The sequence below is a fragment of the Salpingoeca rosetta genome (assembly GCF_000188695.1).
Source record: "Salpingoeca rosetta unplaced genomic scaffold supercont1.38, whole genome shotgun sequence".
Lineage (NCBI taxonomy): Eukaryota > Choanoflagellata > Craspedida > Salpingoecidae > Salpingoeca > Salpingoeca rosetta.
Genome location: NW_004754896.1, coordinates 658237 through 671708, shown reverse-complemented (window position 1 = coordinate 671708; position 13472 = coordinate 658237). Strand labels below are relative to the sequence as shown.

Genomic DNA, 13472 nt, shown 5'->3' with positions numbered 1-13472 from the left:
AGAGCGATATTTCACACCCACAAACACACACACACACACACACACACACACACACACACACACACACACACACACACACACCTGAATGGAATCGTTGATGTCGATGGGACGCTCGATGATGGCTTCTTCGCAGGAGCAAGGAGCGCGGCCGACGCTCCAGACGTCGTGAGACTCCCAGCGGGCATTGCCTTCAGAGCTACTGTCCTCCCATGGGACAGTGGTGACCACTGCAAAATGGGTGGGATTGCATTGATGTCCATGAATCATAGGCTTTGCACCGGACACACCTGACGTGACTGGCAGGTAAACACACGCACACATACACACACACAGACACACAGGCACATACACACACACATACACACACAGACACAGACGCAGACACACACACACACACACACACACACACACACACACACACACACACACGCGCGCGCGCGCGCGCGCGCACACACACACACACACAAACACACAGACGCACACGCAGACACAAAACGTCCGGACAACATTCACACAACGTACTGCGAAGTGCATCGCTCATGCACATGTCGTGGGATGCGTGAACAACACTCGTTGGTGTTGCTAACACAAGCAGCACTAGCACGGGCACCAGCAGCAGCTTGGCTGCAGGCACCGTCAACAGGTTCATGGCCGTTGGGAGCGATGGATGGATCGTGGGTGTGGGTGCGGGTGGGTGGGATGATGGACAGTGGGTTGTTGATGGTCGTCGATGACCAAACGTGCGCTCAAACTGAGGCATGTCGATTGTTCACGAGAGATGTGCATCAATTTTCCTTCAAGGCGCTTGCTTCGCTCGCCGCTCAAACCACGAAGACGAGAACGGTGTGTATGATGATATGTCTTGATGGTAACGGAGAGGCAATGGCACTGCATTCAACAGAATAAGATCAGGGAAGTAACAGAAGAGAAGCGTGAAGAGACACACGAACAAAGAGACAACACACGACGGACGAAGCAACACGACAGGACAACAGTGAACGACACAGACAACACAAACAACACACCAGCGACCCACGAGGCGCGCGGAGCACGTAAACAGTCCAAGATTGCACGTCAACAAGAAGCAACAACAATAATGGTTGGCATGCATCGTGATCAGCCAAATACAACAACAACAACATGTCCCTTCACATGTCATCAACAACACAGAGAATGAACAAGAACAACAACAACAACAACAACAACAACAACAACAACAACAACAACAACAACAGACATAACGTGAATGGGTTGACTATGGGATGGCGTGCAGTGCGTATGAGTGTGTGCATGGCAGGAACACGCGTGAAAAGTGGGTAACAGCGCGCGCGCGTGTTTGTGTATGTGTACACGCCAACACGACACAAAGCGTGTCAAGTTGTGAACAGCAGGGTGCAGCAACGACCCAATCACTCCACGGGGAGGTTCTCCTCGTCTTCGTTCTCGGGCACTTGGTACTTGTCGTCGTCGTCGCTGTTGGCGGCGTCATCAGCGTTGTTGTCGCCGCTGCCCGCCGTGTTGTCGGCATCTTGGGTCGGAGCATCATCCGGGTTCACTGTCAGGTACCCCGACGCTGTCAAAGGAGGGAGAGGGGCAACAGAGCGGCGGTTGATGTATGTGAGGCGAGATGAACACGAGATACACGGTCGAGTTGAGCTCGTGCAAAATTTGATTCGGGAGCGACAGCATGGCAAGTATATTGCACCACGTGCGCACACGCACACATGTACACGCACACACACACACACACACACACACGCCAGCACGACTCACGCTCGTCGTAGAGATCCTGGTCTTCATACAATGCTGTCATTGACGAAATAACGCCAATGCACACAGTGATGCAGCAGACAGGAGTGAGTGTAACACGAGACAAAGCAGGTGTACACATGCTCACACACATGCACACACACACACCACATATGACATCACACAACACACACACACACACAACGCAAACACATCCACATACTGCACACCACACGACATCATACCACAACCACTACTCACGCTCCATGTCGGCGTCGTTGGCGGGCCTCTTCGCGGGTTGCTGTGTCCACGGCTTTGGCTCGTTCATCATGTACGCCGGGTTGGAGATGACCATGTCCCGGCCGTGGAAGGACCCGGAGCGGTACGGGGCCATGGTGGAGCCCTGATCAAACTTGTCGGCGCTGCCGTCGTTGTTGCTGCTGACTTTGGCGTTTTTGCGGCGAAGGAGGGCAAGGCCAATCATGATGAGGGCCAGGGCAATAATGGCGCCGACAGCAACAGCGACATACACAATCGTGCTGGACGCCGCCGTGTTGTCTGTGCCAGACTGCGAGGCGGACGGGTCCCTTGTCGTGGGGGCGTTGGTGCCGGGGTTGGAGCCCGCCTTTGTCGTGGTCGTGGCGCCCCCTGTTCCCAGCACGCACCGGCCGTTCTTCAGCTCCTCGCCCGTGAAGCACGCCGTGCACTGCGTGGGGAGCGGACCAGAGCACGTGCGGCAGAAGCGGTCGCATGCCCGGCACTCGCCGTCGCCGAGCGAGTTTGTGGCCGAGTAGTGCTGCTCAGGGCACGCGTCCACGCACCCGTCGTGGGTTGGAAGAAGGAACTTGTTGGACTCGCAGCGCACGCAGCCGTCCGCGTTGCACGCGTCGCAGCCATCGAGGCATGCCACGCACGAGCCCAGGTCGACGTTGGCGTAGGTGCCAGCAGGGCACGTGTTCACGCATGCGCCGTTGTGGCGGAAGAAGCCGCGACGGCACGTGACACACACGTCTGCACTCGTACAGATGTCGCATGTGGCGGGACAGCTCACGCACTGGCCGTTGTCCGTGTACGTTGAGGCAGGGCACGATGGCACGCAGCGGCCAAGGTACACGTTGTTGGTGCCGTGGCATGACAGGCACTCGTCCACACCCTCGCCAGCACACGTGGCGCATGTTGGATGGCATGATGGTCTGCAACCGCACGAAGCGGACAAAATTGTGTGGGCGTGTGTGTTTGTTCGTGTGTTTGGGTGTGCGAGCAGGTGAGTGCGTGAGTGGATGATCGTATGTGAGAGTGTGCGTGCACATGACAGCGTGGGGTGCATCGACTGCAAAGCAAGGTGCTCACGTTGTGGTTGGGAGCGTCGTGGTGGTGGTGGTGGTCGTCGTCGTCGTTGTGGTCCTGCTCAATGACAAAACGCATGCACACACGCACATGAATTTGAGTTCGGGAACTTGAGTGACAGCAGACACCGTAAACAATACAACACGCTCAAACAAGACTACACACACACACACACACACACACACACACACACACACACACACACACACACACACACACACATACAGAACACACACACACACTCGCACACATACACAACACACACACACACACACATACGTGGTGAATGGGACGCAGACGGTGTCTGAGGACTGCGTGCAGTTTGCGGCGTGGCTCTCGATTAAGGGATCGCAGGTGGAGCACATCGTGCACTGGATGTCGGACGACGCCGTGCAGGGCGACGAAATCCACTCGTCCTCGCCACAGGTTGTGCTACAGGCGGTGCACACGGTGTCGTTGGTGCGCGTGCACGCCACCAGCTCGTACATGCCAGAGCCGCACGACGAGCAGGGCCCACACTGGCGGTCCATCGTCCCCATGGGTGGCGCCGTCTCGTACTCGTCATCTGCACACTCACTCGCGGCTGTCATGACGGACTGCGGAGAGGTGGCATCGCCATCACCGCCATCGTTGTACGCAATCACGGAGACGCGGTAGGTGGTGACGGGGTTGAGACCGCCAACGATGTACCACGTGGTGAGGCCGGCATCGATTGGTGGCAGGAGGCTGATGCCCTGCTCGATGGACAGGCGGTACCCGCGCACCTCGCCAAGGCGATGCTCAGCCATGACAGGAGACCACGTCACGCGCACGTGCGTGTTGTTGACGGCCACGGCCTGTTGGTGTGTGTGTGTGCGTGTGTATGTGCGCGTGTGTATGTATGCACGTGTATGTGAACGGGCGTTGGTGAGTACGGTGGGCCAATGAGATGAGCACCTGGCAAAGACAGTCATCACACACACGCACACACACACACACATTCAATGACGCACCACGACTGTCTGCGGGGCGCTTGGAGGAACAACGGCTGTGGCGTGCTCGTATTGGGCGGTGAGGCCGAGACCATCGTCGGTGTCGGCCTGAACGCGGACGGTGTAGGATGTGGAGTGCTCCAGGCCAGAGAGGGTGAAAGTGTGTTGACGTGCATTGGTAGACACGGCGTAGTCCATGACATCGCTGAAATCATCATCCTGTGGAGCAAAGAAGGACGTGAGAGAAGCAAAGAACACGCATGTGAAACTTAGTGAGTGGACAAGAAGCACCATTTGAGGGAAGCAACCAACACACAAATGCAAGTGCACATTCACACAGGCGTACACAGCATACGCGCACGTAACTCACCCCCTCTGCCTTGTATTGGAGGTGGAAGGCGGTGAGTGGGCTGGTCCAAGTGGCCTTGAGCCGCAGCTCTGTCTCTGCCGCGGATTGAAGCGAAATGACAGGTGCAGCCACGTTGGCAGGGACAGTCTCAACCGTCGTCTGGCGTGCTGGGCCATCACCTGCGCCCGTCAGCGCAACAACCCTGACGGTGTACGTCGTGCCCTGCAAGGAGAGAAACCCAAGGAGGAGAATGTGTGTGTGTGTGTGTGTGTGTGTCAGTCAGTGACATGCTGTCCACTAAGGGTGCTTGCAAGGTGACACACACACACACACAAACACACACACACATGCGCAAATACACACACATACGCACACACAACGAACCGAGAGGACGTCGAGGCTGAAGTTGGCGTAGGACGTGGTGAAATCACTCGTGCCATCAACGGCGGGCGTGAATGTGATGCGATACTGGAGCGCTCCGTTTGCCGGCGATGGCGGCGTCCACAGCACCTTCACCACGTCGCCAACCTCTTGTGCAATGAGCGAGCCCACAGCACCGGGCATCGCTTCGGCGGTGCGGAACGTGTAGGGAGCAGACGTCGGCGAAGACACGCCAGTCGTGGTGATGACCACGGCCTCCACGTTGTACACCGTGTACGGGTCGAGCCCAGACAGCGCCTGGCTGGCGTTGAAGCCATCAGCAGCAGAGAACACAAGCCATGCCGGTGTTGCGCCGGTGATGGGGCGGCGGTTGGAGTCCTCGACGGCCGTGACGGTCACGTTGATGGTGGCAATGGTGTTGCCGTTCAGCTCAACTGACAAAGGAGGTTTCACCCACACGTTGGCGGATGTGGTGGTGACGTGTGATGTCCACACGGATGGGCCAGTGCACACCTGCGACCCGCCGCTCGTCATGTGCAGCGCTGGTGCAGAGTATACGCCCTCGCCAGCAGCAGTGCGGGCTGCAACCTGGAACTCGTACGGATACACAGCAGTGTCCTGCAGCTCCACCACGGTGTAGGTCTCCACACGTGGTGTGTCGATGTAGATGACGTCGATGCTGGCGGGGTGGCGCGTGCAGTCGCTTCTGGGTCCCTGACGCACAGAGATGGTGTAGCCAATGAGGATGCCATCAGCTTCGAGTGGGCTGACTGGGTCCCAGCTGAGCGTGACAGTCTCGGTTGTTGTGCTGTCCACCTGGACGTTCGTGGGTGCAACGGGTGGTGTTCCCTCGGCTGTTCGAGCAATCGACGCATCGCTGTACGGACCCAGTGCGTGTAAGGGTGTGTACGTGAGTGTGTGTGTGTGTGTGCGTGTGCGTGTGTGTGTGTACGTGAGTGAGTGTTGTGTGTGGGTGTGTAGTGAGTGTGTGTGTGTGGTGGTACAAACCTGGTCAATATAGACAGAGAGCAAGTTGAGCAAACGATGCCAACAACCACATGTTCATACACATGCACGCACCTGATAGAACGTGTACGCGTCGAGGTCTGTGAGGTTGTAGTTGGTGAGGTCGTTGCCCGTGACGATGGTCCAGGGTGTGCCCGCTGGCTGGCGCATGCTGTTCAGGCGCTGCACCCACAGCTTGTACGATGAGATGGTGCCGTGGCGCTCGCCAAACAGCGGCTGCTTCCACGTGATGTGCAACACGGTCGTTGCTGCCGCTCGCGCCACCACATCCTGGGGTGGACCTGAAGGGTTGAGGAGGGAAGGAAAGGCAAGAAATGGCACGTGGATGAGGACAGGGCACAAACGATCGTGTGTGAGGGACAAGGCAGCCAGGCGAAGGAATCACGCGCACTCAAAGCACGACGCACACACACACACACACACACACACACACACACACACACACACACACACACACACACACACACAAGCGCCAACCTGTTGGGGTGCCGGAGAGAGTGCGGGCGCGGACGGCGTCAGAGGCCGGGCCCTGACCGCGGACGGTGCGGGCAGCCACACGGAAGGCGTAGGTGGTGTACGGGTCGAGGCCAGTGAACGTGTGCTGGTTGTCCTCCGTGATGACGGGATGGCGGCCAACGCAGACGGCGTCCTGGCACGAGTCAAACACCGTCGCATCGTCGCCTGCCAAGGGCATGTGTATGGGGGTGGCATGTTTGTTGGTGAGGAACGAGGAGGCGTGCAATGGTAGTGCAATGGTGACTCGATGCACACAAAAGCATAGATACGCACACACACACACACATACACACACACACGCACACAAGCATTCAAGCTCACCATCGTCGCAGTCGGTGCCATCTGGCGCATCGTCATAGACGCACTCGCCACTGACACAGCGACCGGGCTGCTTGCACTGATCCATTGGTGGATCACATGTCTGCAATGTTTGGACCATGCATGATGCACATGAGGATGAGATTGACACGAAGGGATTCGTGATACCAAGTGTGTTGGGAGCTCACAACCCAACACACGCACGCACGCACATGCACACACATGCAAGGCAAGCATCATGGGCACGTGCTCTTCGCTGTACGCACCACATCGGAGCACGGATCGGCTGCAACATCCACGCGGTAGAAGACCTCGACATCGTCCACTTGCCAGCTGTTGTCGGAGCCAGTCAACCACTCGTTGTTGTACGTGCTGCTGCTCTGGTGCACACTGTATTCAGTTCAAGAGGTCACAGCACACATAATGGCACGAATGGTGGTGTGCATGAGCAAGTGACGAGCCATTCATCGTGCATTGCATTTACTCACAAAAACATATCCAACACACACAAACATCCTTTCCACTCACGTGTACGAGTTGGCGTTGGTGTGTCCAGACCGGCAGTCCGTCGACATGCGGAAATCAGAGTTGCCTGCATGCGTGTTAATGTGAGTGAGTGAGTGAGTGAGTGAGTGAGTGAGTGAGTGCGTGAGTGCGTGAGTGCGTGAGTGTGAGTGTGAGTGTGTGTGTGTGTGAGTGAGTGTGTGAGTGTGTGTGAGTGAGTGTGTGAGTGAGTGTGTGAGTGAGTGTGTGAGTGAGTGAGTGAGTGAGTGAGTGAGTGAGTGAGTGAGTGTGAGTGAGTGAGTGTGTGAGTGCATGTGTGTGTGAGTGTGAGTGAGTGCCTGCATGTGCGTGTAAACGCACTCGCAAACGCCAGCAATATAGTCCAGAACAACCGAGGAGCCTCCATCAACACACACACACAGTCACTCACCAAATTCTGGGCAGTAGCCTGGGCGTGTGTACTGCGCGTATTGCGGCTGCGAGAGAAGTTCCGTACGCTCGAATTGGCCGTTATTGACGAAGCGGAAGAGGAAGGCGTCGTCGGCACGAAGCCACGCGGATGAGTCGGAGTGCCAGCTGTTGGGAGCAAAGGCGCCAAACACGCGTGGACCCTGTGGGCTGCCCTCTGTCGAACGGACAACGACGATCGTCTGGCCCTTCTTGTCGCAGCGGGAGTGGAAGGTGGTGCCAGAGAAGCCGTGGTCGGATGCGCGGAAGCAGAGCTTGAAGCTCGTGTCACTGTTGGGCGACACCTCCTTGGAGATGGCCAGGTTCATGTCCTTTGTCAGGATCTCGGAGCCCATGATGGCCTGCGTTGGTCTCCGCTGGAAGAGCGAGCGGTCGCCATACACATTCTCGTCCACAACTGCAGTCATGTATGCGTGCGTGTGTGTGTGTGTGTGTGTGTGTGTGTGTGTGCGTGTGTGGGTGTGTGTGCGTGTGTGTGTGCGTGCGTGTGTGTGTGGTGAAATGGATAAGAGGTGCGAAGCCCCACACAATTGCAAGCGCACACGAACATCAACATAGACATACACGCGCACACTCGCACGCATGTACACACCTCGGTAGCAGCGGACAGAGTTGCTGTAGTAGCTGAGGCAGATGTTCTGTCCATCAAAGCCGAGCTTGCGCGTGTCCTGATTGTGATTGATGTAGCGGGACTGGTACCGGAAGTTGCTCAGGTCATACCTGTTGTGATTGTGGTGGTGGTGGTGGTGGTGGTGGTGATTGTGTATGTGTGTACGTGTGTGTAAGTGCGTGCAAGTGCGCAAGCGCGAGCAAAGTCGAAGTACCGACAATGAACGGCCGGCCAGAACAAATCAACTGTACTTCATATGCACACGCATGCAACACAGCACATGTGACGCACTGATAGATGTATCTGTCGTTGTAGTCGCCAGCGAAGATGCGGCCGTTCACGACAGCGAAAGTCCCATAAATGTACGAGAAGCCGGGCGAGTTCTGCAGGCTGTTTGTGAGAAGGAGAGATGTGCACATAAGGGAACACGGATGTAAACACGCCAATGGCAGTGATGCGTTTGATGAACTTGTGAGATGAGGACGGCTACAGGAGTAGAGTGACCGCAAGACACGCACGCATGCGAGCACCACGCACACGCACACGCACACGCACGCACACACACACGTGCGCCACGACTCACTTGACGGACTGGAGGTAGTTGCCGCTGTCGCGGTCGAGAATGCGCAGGTTGTAGGTGTTGCTGCGAATGACATACACCTTGTCACGGTACACAGACACACCGCCAACGCGGCTGCCCACATTGTACGACCAGATTGTCTGATAGTCGTAGTAATGGTGGTGGTGGTGAGCAAGGAGGATGGAATGTGAGTACGCGCGTGACCTGGCAGCTTCTACATACGCACACACACACGCACACACACACACACACACACACGCACACACACACACACACACACACACACACACACACACACACACACACACACACACGCACACGCACACGCACACGCACACACAAGCATCATCGTTGTCATACCGTGACGAGCGGGAATGGGCCCATGCGATGGACGTAGTTGTCGCTGTACGTCTCAATCAGATACGTGTCATCCACATCAGGCCAGATTTGCATGATCTGCGCAGACGTCAACGCGTTTGCAGCGTGCAAGTTGGAGAGAAAGGTGAGTCGCGTCGTTCTCTTGCAAAAAGCACGCATTATTCATGCACAAGCAAGCAATAACAACCCCCCCCCTCTCGTTCAGCAGCAACCACCACTGTCACCACCTCATCCAACACTCACGTAGCGGCGCTGCTGGATGCGGAATCGACCGAGATACGTGGACACGTCCGTGGCGTCGTACCTGCAAGCATCAGTGTTCAGATGTTGGTGGTTGGTGACGGTGTACATGAGATTGGAGCTGCAATTGACAGAAAGATACGAGGCAAAAACAAGCGCGCGCACCAGCACATCGGCACACACTTCCAAGCGCGCACACGCACACACACACACACACACATCGACACACCTGTACACGATGGTGCCATCGGAGGACGACGTGTACTCCGGGAACCACCACTCGTGGCGGCGCGGGCTGTAGCCCATACCGTAGCTGCGCGAGGACCACGAGGTGGACAGCGTCAGCGAGAAGGTGTCGAGGTTGTTGGGCGCGGGCACGCCACGGCACTCGCCGGCGATACACGTGTCATATTCGGTGCTGTCGGGGGTGTGAAGAGTGGCGGAGCGTGGCGAGTTGGTGATACGTCGTGAGACATTGCATGGAGTGATAAAAGTGGTGTGCGGCGCCTCCCCCACACGCAATCACACACACACACACACACGCACACACACACACACACACACACACACGCACACACACAAACGCGTTGCATCAAACCATCAACACGCAAAGCCATCGTTCATGTGTTGAGATGAGCGACTCACTTTTCGTCATCATCGCCGCACGGGGTGCCGTCTGGCTTCGGGGTCTGCTGGCACATTGGACCGCGCTGTCAACATGAAACCGAATGCGCAGAGCGCATATGCACGTGTGCATTGCGTACGTCAGTGCAAGTGTTAGCGATCTTGAATGTGTCCGTGCACGTGTGTGTGTGTGTGTGTGTGTGTGTGTGTGTGTGTGTGTGTGTGTGTGTGTGTGTGTGTGTGTGTGTGTGTGTGTGTGTGTGTGTGTGTGTGTGTGTGGTCAAACCACGCCAAACTCAGCAACTACAAACACTGATTTAGCATTCAGGTTCCCGTACACACTCACGTATGGGTCAAGAATGCACTCTGCTGGCTCGTAGCACGCGTTGGGGCGAACACAGGTGATGTCGTCGCAAGAATCAGGCAGATACTCTGCAAGCGCGTGCGTGCATGTATGTCCATGAGTGATTGCGTGCGCGTGTGCGTGTGTGTTCACGTGCACGTTGATGTGTTTGCAAGTACGCTACGCGTGGCATGAGCAAGACACACTCTCATCGCAGCATTCATTTGCATGCATGCATGCAACGGCGCACCTGGCGTGTAGTAGATGCTGTACTCGACGACATCACCCTCATCGGACGGCGGCAGCTCGTACGAGAGCTGTTGGCGGTGGTTGTGGTCATGGTTGCACGATGATATTGGTCGTGAGTAAATTCGGTGGATGACGAGGTGATATTGTCGTAAAACGACACGTCGCCTTCACATATAAGCACACACATACACACACACACACACACCTTAATGGCTGTCTTGTTGAGCGCGTTGGCGTCGACGTTGTCGGGCGGTGTGCGAGGAATGCCCTGGCCAGTGGTGGGTGCGATGGTGTTGCTGCGCTCGCCCTCACCGGCTGACGTCCACGCTGACACCTGCACGAGGTAGGTGGACACAGGGTCCAGGCCATCCACTTCAAGAGACCGCACACTGCCACTGGATGTGGTCATGGACTGCCACGTGCCACCGAGCCTGACACAAACACGCGTTGTTGCGAGGAGACGTGGAGGAGTAGGAGGAGGAGGAGCAGAAGCAGGAGGAGGAGTGGGTGTGATGCAAAACGCGTGTGGTGGACCGTGGAAAGGTGTCGAGCGCAACACATGTCACGCAATCATACACACGCGCTCATGTCACGCAATCTTACGCACACACACACACACACACACACACACACACACACACACACACACACACACACACACACACACACAGCATCACTCACTTCTGGTAGTAGACGGTGTACTTGGTAACGACGCCGTTGGGTTCGTGTGGCGGCTGCCAGCTGATGGTGATCACTTCGCCGTTGTCAGACAGCTCCTCGTCAGCCTGCACGTGTGTCGGCGGGCCAGGCGGGCCTTCCTGCGTGCGTGCTGTGACGTTGGCCCAGGGCGAGCTGCCGGCGCTGTTGACGGTCGTCAGGTAAAATGTGTAGTCTGTGTATGGCTTCAGCTCCGTGACGGTGAAGGTGAGGAAGTGCAAGCTCGTCACCAGCTGCGGCTGCCGATCATCCCATGACACGTACAGCTGCATCGTGGTTGGCGATGGTGGTTGGAAGTGTTGCAAGGTGAGTGCATGCACATGAGCAAACAACGTAGTGCGCTGGTGCAAATGAATGCTTGAAATAACATCGAGACACACTCGCTCAAGCACACGCAATGACCACACAACAGAAACGCACCCACAACGATCACTTACGCACACATAAACACATAAACAAACACACAAACACACAAACACACAAACACACAAACACACAAACACACACATACCTCGTAGCCAAGCAGACGGCCGTTGTGCGTTGGAATCGGCGGCTCCTCCCACTTGAGTTTGATCTTCGTATCGGAGAGCACCGTGGTCTGCACGTTCGATGGTGGCTGTGTTGGTGGTGCCTCAACCGTGCGCCCATGCACAATGTCGCTGAACGGCCCACCACCGGTTGCCGTGTACGCGCGCACTTGCACGGCGTATGTGTGGCCGGGGTGGAGGTCCTCCAACGTGTACTCGTTGGTGTCGCTGTGAAGCGCAACGCCCATGCACTGGCCGCCGAGGCACGCATCGAAGGTGGTGGCGTTGTTGCCGTCGTCACAGGGGGAGCCGTCGGGAAGCGTGGTGGGCACGCACTTGCCAAGCTCACACCTGTTGGCTGTGGTGCACTGGTTGGTCAGGCACTGCACCGTGTCGCAGGGGTCCACTGTCTTGTTCTGCATGACAAACACCTCCATAATCTCAATGGGGAAGCTACGGGAGCCAGCGAGCCAGTAGTCGTTGTAGCCGCCGCTGTCAATCCTGTACCCGTAGGCGTTGGTGCGCGCATATGTGCAGCTGGAGTAGATGTACAGATCATGGCCGTTACCTGCATGTGAATGTGCGTGCGTGCGTGTCGTGTCGTGTCGTGTTGTGAGAGGGAAGGGGCGTGGAAACGGCGTGTGAGTGTGCATGTTGGTTGGCGGTGACACACGCACACAAAGCAGTATGGTGTAACGATGCACAGATGCAAGTGCAAGCAGGTGGAACGGTCAGACACGACACCACAAACCCAACGCACACATGCACGAGCACACGCGCGCATACACACAACATCTCGCTAACGCACCAAAGGTCGGGCAGTAGTTGGATCTGTGGTAGACGGCGTTCTGGGGATAGCGAACGTCCATGTCTGTGCGATACACCTTGTTGTTGGAGAACTTGAACAGAAACGCGTCGTAGTCATAGTGGTAGCTGACGGAGAATAAGAGTCATGAGAGCAGTGGTGGTGGTAGTGGTGGTGGTGGTAGTGGTGGTGGTGGTGGTAGTGGTGCACATGAGATCAAAACAAAGACAGCGAGCGTAGGCCACAAGCATTAGCACGTACAAACACGCACCGTGTGTGTGTGTGTGTGTGTGTGTGTGTGTGTGTGTGTGTGTGTGTGTGTGTGTGTGTGTGTGTGTGTGTGTGTGTGTGTGTGTGTGTGGTATGAAGATACAAACAAATACACACACAGCAATTACAGAAACACACGCAAGCGCAACCCACCCCGGACCTCCAATACACACAGCTACACACCCCGATCCACTGCTCCATGGCACGTAGGTGAATCCGCCAAAGACATAGTTGGTGTTCTCTCGGCGAGCAATGGTCACCGTCGCGCCCTTGCCGTTGCACTTGCTGTGGAAGGTGTTGGCATTGAACCCGTCCCGGTCTGTGGAGTAGCACAGCTCAAAGTACCGGTCAGGCAGAATGTCGGAGAGCTCGTGGTTCATCTCATCGTTCAGAATGGCGGATCCCTGGATGCGCGCTGGCGTCTGAAGAGGCTCCTGGAAGTAGATGTTTCCGTTCAGCACCGGGTAGCAGCGCAGGTTGGAGTCGCCATCGCTGACACA

General features: G+C 56.5%; 2 protein-coding genes across 2 annotated transcripts in view; both read right to left on the bottom strand.

Annotated features, from left to right (window-relative positions):
- The window catches only part of PTSG_13080 (uncharacterized protein), a gene marked incomplete at its 3' end in the record, with an annotated part of 3072 nt that extends 2304 nt beyond the window's left edge, over positions 1 to 768 (bottom strand). Inside the window, exons 1-2 of the mRNA XM_004988119.1 lie at positions 523 to 768; positions 82 to 227 (exon numbers count right to left, since the gene is read on the bottom strand). Of these exons, the coding sequence (XP_004988176.1) occupies positions 82 to 227; positions 523 to 760 (384 nt within the window). The 5' untranslated portion in view covers positions 761 to 768. The remainder of the gene's footprint in view (positions 1 to 81; positions 228 to 522) is intronic.
- A 442-nt stretch (positions 769 to 1210) lies between these two features.
- PTSG_13079 (uncharacterized protein) overlaps positions 1211 to 13472 on the bottom strand; it is a 16690-nt gene continuing 4428 nt past the window's right edge. The window contains exons 8-35 of the mRNA XM_004988118.1: positions 13156 to 13472; positions 12706 to 12830; positions 11882 to 12465; positions 11335 to 11636; positions 10859 to 11084; positions 10655 to 10721; positions 10408 to 10493; positions 10083 to 10147; positions 9667 to 9855; positions 9441 to 9501; positions 9180 to 9275; positions 8823 to 8959; positions 8531 to 8629; positions 8222 to 8349; positions 7592 to 8026; positions 7186 to 7249; positions 6924 to 7047; positions 6661 to 6760; positions 6301 to 6504; positions 5878 to 6104; positions 4801 to 5805; positions 4438 to 4638; positions 4089 to 4286; positions 3376 to 3932; positions 3100 to 3153; positions 2011 to 2942; positions 1774 to 1806; positions 1211 to 1573 (exon numbers count right to left, since the gene is read on the bottom strand). The exon at positions 13156 to 13472 is cut by the window's right edge and continues 85 nt beyond it. Coding sequence (XP_004988175.1) covers positions 1410 to 1573; positions 1774 to 1806; positions 2011 to 2942; positions 3100 to 3153; positions 3376 to 3932; positions 4089 to 4286; positions 4438 to 4638; positions 4801 to 5805; positions 5878 to 6104; positions 6301 to 6504; positions 6661 to 6760; positions 6924 to 7047; positions 7186 to 7249; positions 7592 to 8026; positions 8222 to 8349; positions 8531 to 8629; positions 8823 to 8959; positions 9180 to 9275; positions 9441 to 9501; positions 9667 to 9855; positions 10083 to 10147; positions 10408 to 10493; positions 10655 to 10721; positions 10859 to 11084; positions 11335 to 11636; positions 11882 to 12465; positions 12706 to 12830; positions 13156 to 13472 — 6780 coding nt within the window. The 3' untranslated portion in view covers positions 1211 to 1409. The remainder of the gene's footprint in view (positions 1574 to 1773; positions 1807 to 2010; positions 2943 to 3099; positions 3154 to 3375; positions 3933 to 4088; positions 4287 to 4437; positions 4639 to 4800; positions 5806 to 5877; positions 6105 to 6300; positions 6505 to 6660; positions 6761 to 6923; positions 7048 to 7185; positions 7250 to 7591; positions 8027 to 8221; positions 8350 to 8530; positions 8630 to 8822; positions 8960 to 9179; positions 9276 to 9440; positions 9502 to 9666; positions 9856 to 10082; positions 10148 to 10407; positions 10494 to 10654; positions 10722 to 10858; positions 11085 to 11334; positions 11637 to 11881; positions 12466 to 12705; positions 12831 to 13155) is intronic.